The sequence below is a fragment of the Tupaia chinensis genome, unplaced genomic scaffold (assembly GCF_000334495.1).
Source record: "Tupaia chinensis unplaced genomic scaffold, TupChi_1.0 Scaffold147003_1, whole genome shotgun sequence".
Classification (NCBI taxonomy): domain Eukaryota; kingdom Metazoa; phylum Chordata; class Mammalia; order Scandentia; family Tupaiidae; genus Tupaia; species Tupaia belangeri.
Genome location: NW_006206856.1, coordinates 2,616,169 through 2,626,160, shown reverse-complemented (window position 1 = coordinate 2,626,160; position 9,992 = coordinate 2,616,169). Strand labels below are relative to the sequence as shown.

At 58.0% G+C, this 9,992-nt stretch overlaps 1 protein-coding gene across 1 annotated transcript in view; it reads left to right on the top strand.

The window, feature by feature from the left end:
* MAPKAPK3 (MAPK activated protein kinase 3) overlaps positions 1–9,992 on the top strand; it is a 43,505-nt gene that overhangs the window by 1,228 nt on the left and 32,285 nt on the right. Inside the window, 1 exon segment of the mRNA XM_014584514.2 lies at positions 45–287. Coding sequence (XP_014440000.1) covers positions 99–287 — 189 coding nt within the window. The 5' untranslated portion in view covers positions 45–98.

Genomic DNA, 9,992 nt, shown 5'->3' with positions numbered 1-9,992 from the left:
TCTAGAAGAGTCTGTGCGAGGCTCACTCCTTCCCTTTTCCTCAGGTGTCTCTCTGGACACGCCAGGCTGGGGCCACCTCTGAGCGCCCCGCATGGGCCATGGATGGCGAGACAGCAGAGGAGCAGGGGAGCCCTGCGCCCCCTCCGGTCCCCGGGGGGCGGCTGGAGCCCAAGAAGTATGCTGTGACCGATGACTACCAGTTGTCCAAGCAGGTGTTGGGCTTGGGCGTGAATGGCAAGGTGCTGGAGTGCTTCCATCGGAGCACCGGGCAGAAGTGTGCCATGAAGGTCAGTGACCGATCCCGAAGCCTGGGGCGATCAGGTGACATGCCTGTGGGTGCTGGCCATGTCCTGGGCCCCTGCTAGACTTCCTGCACTCAGCATCATGGTTCATCCTCATACTCTCCTGCAAGGTCAGGTCCCTGGCCCTCTCTGCTTTACACGTGGGGAAACTGAGGCTTGGGCTGGCCAAGCTCAGGGTGTCCCCATGAGAAGGGGTGGAGTCACATGCATAGTGCTGGATCTGGAAGTAAGGAGGGAGCGGCTCCTGGCTCTATGTGTTCAGGCCCAAGGGGCCTCGCTCAGCTTGGCTGTCCTTTCCTCAAGAACTCCTGACTGGGATGGGTCCGTGTTTCCTTCTGCCCGAGGCTGAGCCCCCACCATGCTTGGGATAGGGCTACGTCCTCCCTGGGGTTCCTGCCTCCCAGGCTGGCCAGTGGGCAAGGCTGATGCCCATCACACCTGTGGATGGGAGGCTGCTGGTGGGCCCCTGATGAGCCACTGGCCCCTTGTAGAAAAGAGCAGGCTGTTCTCCAAGCCTGAGCTGCCCTGGTTCCCTGCCACCATCTATGTACCCATGTCACACGAGAGGCTCCCTGGGGCGCTGGCCCACTGATAGAGGTAGAATCGGGAGGTTCGGGGGCTGATTTAGTCACCTAGCCCTGGCTTACAGCATATAGTTTTGGACCCAGGCCCCACCCCATACCCAGAATCCCTTGCATCTATACTCACCTGAAGCTTGTGCTAGTGGCCACCTGATGGGTAGAGCGTGGCAGGGAGGGAGGTTCCTGTTGCATAGCAGCTGCAGTTAGGAGCCCAGTGCGGCATCCTGCAAAGTGGCTCTAAGCTCTACCCTATGTTGGTCAGCTCTGTGAACTTGGACAATATCCTGGGCCTTTTTTTAATGGCTGATATCTAATGAGTGGCAAATATCATACTGGGCATGTCATGTAGTCTTCCTGAATGACTCTGCGGGGTAGATACAATGGATATCCCCACTTAATTGTCCTGGACCCTCGAAACTAAGTTTCGGCCTCTGTTCAGGGGGGTGAGATGAGGGTTCGATGTGAGTTAAAATGAGATTGCGTGTGCAGAGTGCTCAGTACAGGGCTGGGCACAGGCCTGGAGGGGCTGCGGTATTATTTATTCAGGGTTCAGGATTTGTAAGTGTGTCAGAACAGGCGCCAGCATCCGTGCTTTCTCTGGGACACTGTCCACTTTCTCTGTCCACAGAAGAGGTCATCCCCCCGGGGTGGCCTTGGAGTGGATCATGAGGTGACCGAGGGAGGACTGGGCTGGGTGATGGGGCTGGGCCATAAAGCTTTCAGGAGTGGAATGGGGGAGGGGGCATTCTGGAGCCCCAGGAAGGGGTTCTCTGAGTCCTTCAGGGAAAAGGTGCTCTTTTGAGGGTGGGTGAGGGTCAGGGGGTGAGCAGTGAGAGCGCACCCACCTCCCAGGGCTGTCAGCCCTTCCACCTGGGCTGGGGCTGACAGTCTGGGTGGGCAAAGGGCTGCCTGAGGCTGGAGAACCCCTTCCCGATTCCCAGGCTGTGGACCTGTGAGCCAGGACTGAGCCCTGCCCAGCCCCTGGCGTCCAGGTGGCGTGAGCGAGGAGGGCTAAGCGGGAGGTTGGAGCTGGTGGCCCAGGAAGCATCAACTTTAAGCAGGGCCAGGCCCTTTCCCCAGAGTGCTGTGTCTGACAGTGACTTGGGGGGACCTCTGACTTCAGTAACTTCCACAGTACCCTTGAATCTAGGGCCTCAGCACTCACGTTGTTCTATTCCGGGAACTGGGACAGGCCTGAAGTGGGTTCCCCTCAGTACCCCTCTAGGCTTTATGGGTGAGCCAGTGTCCCTGGCTGGGACACTGGCTGGGGACCTTTACGACCTCCCCCTAAATCGGCCTCGAGCAGGACATGGATTAGATGTGGCCTCACTTCAGCACCTTCCTGTCCTTGGCCTCCCCAGTGACCAAGCCTAGGAAGTCCCTACCCAGCCAGGCAGGCCCTCAGACCTCCCACCATGGGCCAGCACCACCTCTAGCCGAACTGCGGAGCTGGCGCTGTGCATGGCCGCTGTGGCCTTGTCCGGGAGATGTTTTCCCACGTACAGCTTCCGCCCTCGGCTCAGGAGGGCCAGGACCTGTGGATTAAGCACAGGAGCAGGCCCGGGTCCAGGGAGCTCAGCCAGCTCATGAGTGGGTTCGAATCCTCTCCCTGCCTCTGCCGGCTCTCTCCCCAGCTGGGCCTGCTCAGAGTAAGTGATGGTCACAGTCTCTGTGTCTGGTCCCCAGAGCTAGAGGTCAGGCTACCTCCTGGCCTGTCCTTGCCATGGCCTGAGCTCCTTCAGGCCATCTCTGCCCATCTCTCCATACCCGCCCTCTCGGCCCCATTTCCCAACGTGGGTCATGGTGCTTAACACGAAGCCTGGTGTGCAGTAGGCACTTGTAAAACAGGAAGCACTGTGGTCACTGTCGCTGTGGCTGTTGCTGTTCTGTGGGGACCCGAGAGGAGCAGCCGCCTTCCTCCCTGGGAGCTGGGCCTCTTCCCCTTTCCTCTAGCCCCTGACCACCCACTGGCCCATCTTGGCCTCGCTCACACACACGCACGGCTGTCCTTCTCTCATTGCACCCCAGGTTCTCACTGCTTTCCTCTCGGTGGGGACCGGAGGCGACCTGCCTCAGCCGAGGGCACGCAGGGCAGGCTGTCTTCCAGCACCTGTCCTTCCTGCTGGCCTCTTGCTTGCTTATCCCTGTTTCCCTCTGTTTCACCTCCAACTGGGCACAGCCCTGCAGGTTTGTCACCCTCCAGTCACCCCCTGTACCTAAGACCCAGCTTCTCATTCCTGAAAATCGGGTCCTGGGGTGAGTGGTCAGAAATTACACGGCTCGACTGGGGAGGGGTCAGCAGAGGCCAGAGTTCCCTCCCCCGAGACTTCCTGCTCACCCCCTCATCTGCTTCCAGGTGGGCAGAGGTGACCATGCCCTCACGACTTCCAAATGGGGCCTTGAGGAGACACTGCGGTCTGCACGGGGGAGGAGACTTCTTTCCTGCTTCTGCTGTCTGGGGGCCCTTCCCGTCTGGGCTCCCAAGTCTCCTCTCTTCCTCCCTTCTCTGTTGAGAAGAGCAGAGTGGTGGGGTGGTGGAGCTATGGGCCCCAGAGACCCCTGCAGGTTTGTCTGGTTGAGTCTCTGCAGCGAGCATCCTCTCTCTGGTCCCCAGGCTCTGGGGAGCCTGCCTGGGACAGTCCCCTTCCCCTTGGAGCCACGTGGCTGCCGTGAGCCAGGCTGCCCTGTGTGCTTTGTGCGTGGCTCAGTGAGGTTCCGAAGTGCAACACAGAAAAGGGCAGTTTCTTCTGACAGAGGGAGAGTAAGCTCTGGAGACCCCGCCTCAGCTCCTAGCAGGATTCGAGGACTCAACTGTACACATTTTAGCCTCTAAGTATGGCCTTTAACCTTTGAGGTCTCTCCAGACCAGCCTACCTGCCTTGTCTGTCCTAAAAACATCTTTCCTTCTGAGGAATCCCTTCTCATCTGTTACGATTCAGCCCTAATGCCTCCTCTTCCAGGAAGCTGTCTAGGGTTGCTGGCAGTATCTTTATTAGCCTCTAAAGCTATAATATCCCCCCTTTAAACTAACGCTCCACTGTAGCACCTTAGTCCAGGCCCTGGCATACCTTAAGGGCTCACAAATGCTTAAATTAACCGTATTCCTGCCCCTCTGAGCTTTAGAAGGAATACTGGGAGCTGGGGTGTTTCCACGTTTCTCCTCCACCTGGCTCTCTGGCCACAGTTCAGAGATAAGCCACAGAGAAGTCCTGTTTCTCTTGTGCCGAGGCTTGGGAATTCACAGTGGAAGTGAGGTGTTTCATTGCCCTCAGACAACCCTTGGGGAAGGCCTTGGGGAAAGGAGTGGCTGGCCCAGGGGGCCACCTCTCCCCTGCCTGCTGTCCAGGCCCCTCTGAGTAGTAGACAGGGCATCTCACCAACCAGAATGCCAAAGGAAGGCAGAATGGACTGAGTGCAAAACTGGGGGCATGGGCCCAGGTCCCAGTAACCCGGGTGCCTCACATGCCTGGTGACGGGACGGTGCCCAGCGCTCCTGGGTGGGGCTGGCCTGTCGGGGCTGGTGCTGCTGAGCTGGATCTGAGGCTGGGTGGGGCTGCCAGGAGCCAGGCCCCTTCTCACTTGGCAGCCGTCACTTCCTTACCTGTCGTCTCCAGACCGGTCAGGTCAGCCTGTGCAGGGCCGCTGGTTACTGAGTCCACAGGTCCAAAGGTATGCAGCAAGGTTGGTGACCCTGTGCAGCCAGGGCTCTGGAGACAGTTTCACTACACCCAGGCTGTCCCTTGCCCAGAAGAAGGAATCTGAGTGCTGGGGCCAGTGGGTGGCGTGGTGGTTAGAGTGCTGGACTCCCATGTGGCTGACCACAGTTCGAGTCCTGAACATGGTGGTGTGCTTTCCTACTTCCCCGACTCCCATCTCTCTGTCTCTTTCTGATGAGCGCATGTGCCTTATAGCAAATTTAAAAATAATAGTAACAATAAATAAAGTTTAAAAAGGATCTGAGTGCTACCTCGCTGATGGAGCCTTCTGAACTGCCAGCGGTAGATTGCTCTCATTTGACTGATTGTTTCATTTTCTAATTGTCACAGGGTGTATATACTTCCAAGAGACAGAGAGAAAGCACCCCATAATAGGGCGTGGTCACACTACAGTCCTTGCTCTGTTTCGTCAGGATTTGGGGCATGCTCACACACGTACATGTGTGTCTTTCATGCCATTAAAGCCAGGACTTGAACCATGGTTGGCCACGTGGGGTTCCGCTCTCTTAACCAGTAGGCTATGGGGCCAGCCCAATAATTTGCATTTTAAAATAAGCACCCTGGGCAGGAATTTAAACCCTATGAAATACAAATAGTGGAATTTTAGCTCAAGGTTGATTGTGTTGTGAGGCATCCTACCACGCCTGGCCGACCTTGCCCATAGCTCACAGCCTACATCAGGATCCCCTCTGCTAGGGCGCCCAGAATCCTCTTCCCATACCATCCAGGAGCTGGTGCCAGCTCCTTGGGCTTCACGTCTTGGTGCCATGGGTTCTCATTCTCCCGTAAACAGCTAACAGTTTTCCAGCGTGTTCTGACTGGCAGGCCGTGTCCCCAGTGCACGGCACGTGTTGTTTCCATTTTATGGATGAGTACACCGAGGTTCAGAGAGGCCAATGACTCGCCCAGGGCCCACAGCTGGCTAGGCTGGGGGCTGGGCTGGTGCGAGTACACCGAGGTTCAGAGAGGTCAGTGACTGGCCCAGGGCTCACAGCTGGCTAGGGCTAGAGGCTCGGCTAGTGTATGAACCAAGGCGGTTTGCTTTCACAGCGTTAGCTTCTAAGTCATTCCACTCCTCGTGGGAGCCTGTGGGGATATGGGAGGGTCTTTGGGACTTTCCTGCTGGAAGAATGCTGGCATTATCCTCCAGCGCTCCGCTGGGAGCCTGGCACCCCCCCCCCCTGGGTCCGGAGCAATGCTGACGGAGTTTGCCTCCGTCTACTCAGTTCCCCGCTTCATACAGAACTCTGTGACCGCAGATGGACGTGGCAGTTCCAGGAGGCCCCCACAGGAGGACATGACGGCTGTGGGGCCGCTTAGAGAGGTCGGGTGGTCGTCTGAGGCCTTGTGAGTCTCAGATAGGCCCTGCCTGGCAGACCCAGAGTGCCACAGACAGGGAGTCAGGCTGGTGAGTGGACGAGAGCAAATTATCTGGGCCGAGTCAACCAGGGAGGGTTTCCTGGAAGAGGCTGCCAGCTTTAATCCAGACCTGTGGTCTGAGAAGGATGCAGATGGCAGGAGGGGTTGTGATGGCATGCCTGGGCTGCCATGGAGTGCCCCTTCCCCACGCACAGACCTGTCCTGGCAGGATGTGGCTGGTCTTAGTGGCTCAACATCTCGACAGACCTTGGCAAGCTGTGGAGGGACCCCTATAGAGGAGGAGGCCTTGAGGTGTGCAGCACCATTGCTGGCGTGCTGCTGGGTCACCTGGACTGTTCAGGCTGTGTAGGTAGGGTTTGGTCTCCATGACCACAGAGGCCTCTATTCTGTCTCTCTTTTTTTTTATTTTTAGGGAGAGAGATTTTTGCTATAGGGTGCATCAACTCCCCAGAGAGACAGAGAGACAGAAAGTGAGAAATCACCTCCAGGAGGGATGGCCATGCCACAATTCCTTCTCCTCCATTCTCTTGGGATTATGAGCATGTATGCACATGCACCCAGCATGAGTTTTTTAAAAATCATTTAATTTAATTAATTTATTATTAACATTTAACTTGACCAGAGAGAGAGAGAGAGAAAGCCGCCAAATCTGGGACTTGAACCACAGTTGGCCATGTGGGAGTCTGGCACCTTAACCACCACGCCACCTGCCAGCCCCAACCTGGTATGAGTTTTAAGCCGCTGGATCTGGGACTCAAACCTCAGTTAACATGTGGAAATCCAGCAACATAACCATTACACCATCTGCTGGTCCCTCTGTTCTGCCTCTTCTGAGCTGCGCCCTTGGGAAGTGGTTTTCCTCTTGGCTCCTCAGCTGGGAGACCCCTGGCTGGTGTGCAGTGAGGCAGCAGGCTCAGCAGCTATCCTCGGTCCCAGCCTAGTCGCTGGCTGCCTAGACCCAAAAGCGGTGGCCACCAGGCGAGCGCTGAGGGCAGCAGGCATCGCTAGGTGAGGGGGCATGGGACGCACACCTGGGCCATGAGTTGCATCGAGCACCTGACAGGTGGCTCTGCCCCTCTCAGGGCAGTGAGGCTGCAGGCCCTGGAACTCGGGGTTGTCCCAGGACATCACTTCTCTCTGAGATCTTGTGCAGCTCCACATGAGAGACCCCCCCGGGTGGAGAAAGGAGCAGGACTTTGGGCTTCAAACCTTCCTGCCGTTCTCCCTAGGTGACCTTGGACAAGGTTTTGGAATCTTTTGCAAAACCATCATCTTTGTGGTGCAGTTGAACCCGGGTTTGAATGTGCTGGGGTTGGGGGGGCAGCCTGAGTCTTGGTGGCTGGAACTCTGCTTTTGCACTGAGAGCACAGGCCAGCGGGCACTCTGCTAAGGCAGGGCTCTCGCGTGGGAGGCCCCAGGTGTGACTTTTGGTGGCACCTTATGAGAAGCCATGTGGGTGCAGTCTACTTGTGAGGAAGCCTGCCTGAGTGGGAAGCCCATGACGGGGGAGACCTGGCATTTGGACCCTTTTGGAACCAAGTGGATCAGGCCCTGTGTGACTGTGACCAGAGTCCTATGTGTAGGAACTCTGGGGTTTCCCTGGAGCAGGAATACCAGGCCCCAGTTGGGAACAGAAGCCTCGGAGGCTTTTCTAGCCCTGGACAGGCCAGAGAGGCTGAGCGCTGGTGGTGTCTGCGGGCTTGGTATTAGGTTGCTGTTTCCTTGCAGCAGGGCTCCATCCTGGCTGCGTTCTCTCCTGGCGCCTCTCACCTCTCCTTTCCTGCCCACTCCTCCTGCTGTTGCTCTGTCCCCCCTCTCGCCCTTGCCGCTCTCTGGGGTTTCAGGCAACCATCCCTCCCGCTGCAGGTGGCAGGTGGAGGGCAGAGCCCAGCAGCAGAGCCCTCAGGTTTAGAGCTGGAGTCATTCTGGGTAGCCCGCAACTCCCTCCCTGCTCCAGGGAGTCAGCCTGGCCGTGTCCTGCTGCTCAGAGTCCCCGCAACCCCGCCATCTTGACCAGGTGCCCACAGCCTTGGCAGTGGGAATGGTGGAGTCAGGCGTATTGGGGCTGAGAGCTGTGAGCTGTAACCTGAGGTGGCCGGGGCTGGCCCTGGGGTGGGACGTGAGCTTCAGCTGCTGTCCCTGCTATCGGGTCTCTTAACCACCCATTGTGTGAGACTTGTTTGGGACAGCAGGGGCCAGGCATTCCCACCTGCAAGGGCTCCCTAGCCACAGCTGCAGCCAGGGAGGGAAGCCGCTGGGGTCTGATCTGAGTTGGAGCCTCAGCCAGCTGGAGGGCCTGGGGGCCTAGTGGGTGCGAGATGCAACTCACAGGGGGGCCTTTCCAGGTGTGACTGTCCCTGCACTCGCTGGGACAGTGCCTAGGATGCTAGCCTGCACCCTGTACCCGCCCCTCACTCCACTAAAGCTCAGGGGCACGAGGAGCCAGGGCCTTGGCCTGCCACACCTGTCGTCCTGTTTTAAGGGCTCAGCCGTCACAGGGACCCATAGGTGCTCCCCAACACAAGTGGCGCCCCTTCTCAGGATGCAGCAGAGGAGCCGGTGGGTGCCCCGTGCTCTCTGGTGCACACCGGCATGGGAGGGTATGGAGGTGAGAACACCTGCTTGCCGAGCACCCGCTACCTGCTATGCACAATGCAGCCGAGTCTGAGAAAACGGGCCCACGCCGACATCACTGAGGCAGAGGCTGAGATTCGGACGGGCAGAGCCCCAAACCCAGCACCACACAGCAGGGACACGCCCACTCTGGGCCGGAACCTCAGCTGCTCCTCCCGTGTGCCGGTTTGGCTGGGGACTGGGGGCCGTAGCACCCGTCTGTGAAACGGGGCTTGGGTGCTCTGCTGGACAAGGGCCTGCCTTGGGGCGCAGTGGCCGTGGACAGTGCCAGAAGCAGGGCTGGGGCTGCTCTTGCCAGGATAGGCTGTACAGAGATGGGCTGGAGGGTCCCAGGCCAGTCAGGGAATGTGTGACCAGAGGACAGTGAGCTGCGGTGATGGCACTGGCAGGGACTCTATTCTGCTGGGGACAGGAGCTCTGGGGTTACAACTCAAGTCTGAGGACCTCTTCCCACCATATTTCATGGCGCAGTTAGATGCTAAGTCAGTCCGAGCCAGTACCGAGGTGCACCCTTCCCTAGAGAGGCCTGTGAGAGTGGGGATGAGTCACTGTAGCCACGACAGAGGTGTCCGTCTGTGCTGTCAGGCCACCCTGGTCCCCCAGAGGGCAGGACCACTCCCCGTGTCCTCCGTATGGCTATGGCCCCGGTGTGATAGAAACTGTGCTAGTCTTGGAGCTGGTAGGTGGCATGGTGGTTAAGGTGCTGGACTTCCACATGACTGACAGTTCGAGTCCCAAACCTGGCTGCTTGCTCTTTCTCTCACTCACTCTCTTTCTCTCCTGGTCAAATTGAAGAAGAAGAAATAATAAGACAGATAATCCTTTAAAAAGAAAGAAGGAAAGAAACTACATGAGTCTTCCAGGAGCCAACTGAGTGCAGGGCCTTGGGAGCTCTCTGACTGGACAGAAGCAGGAGGCAGAGTGGGGCTGGGGCCTAAGGGAAGCTGGAAGCCAAACAGTGCCCCTGCCACCTCATAGGAGCCTGGGCTGAGCAATGGCCGCCCGTGCTCGGCCAGGCCTGTGTGGGGAGCTGCAGGGACACGGATGAAACCAAGTGAAGAGAGAGACATGTGGAGAGGTGTGAGGCTTCAGGAGGGGCATGAGTCGGGACAGGGGTGGAAGACCCCCGAGGGTCTCTGTGCCATACCTGGGGGTGATCCAGTCCCCCCTTACTTCTTGTTTTTATTGGGGGGGGGTGGGAGGGAGAAATTTTATTGCTATAGGGCGCATGTGCTTGCCAGAAAGAGAGACAGAAAGCGAAAAATCACCCCCCAGGGGGGATGGCCACGCCACAATCCCTTCTCCATTCTCCTCTCGGGATCTTGGGCATGCACGCACATGTGCCCAGCATGAGTTTAAGCCACCGGGTCCAGGAGTTG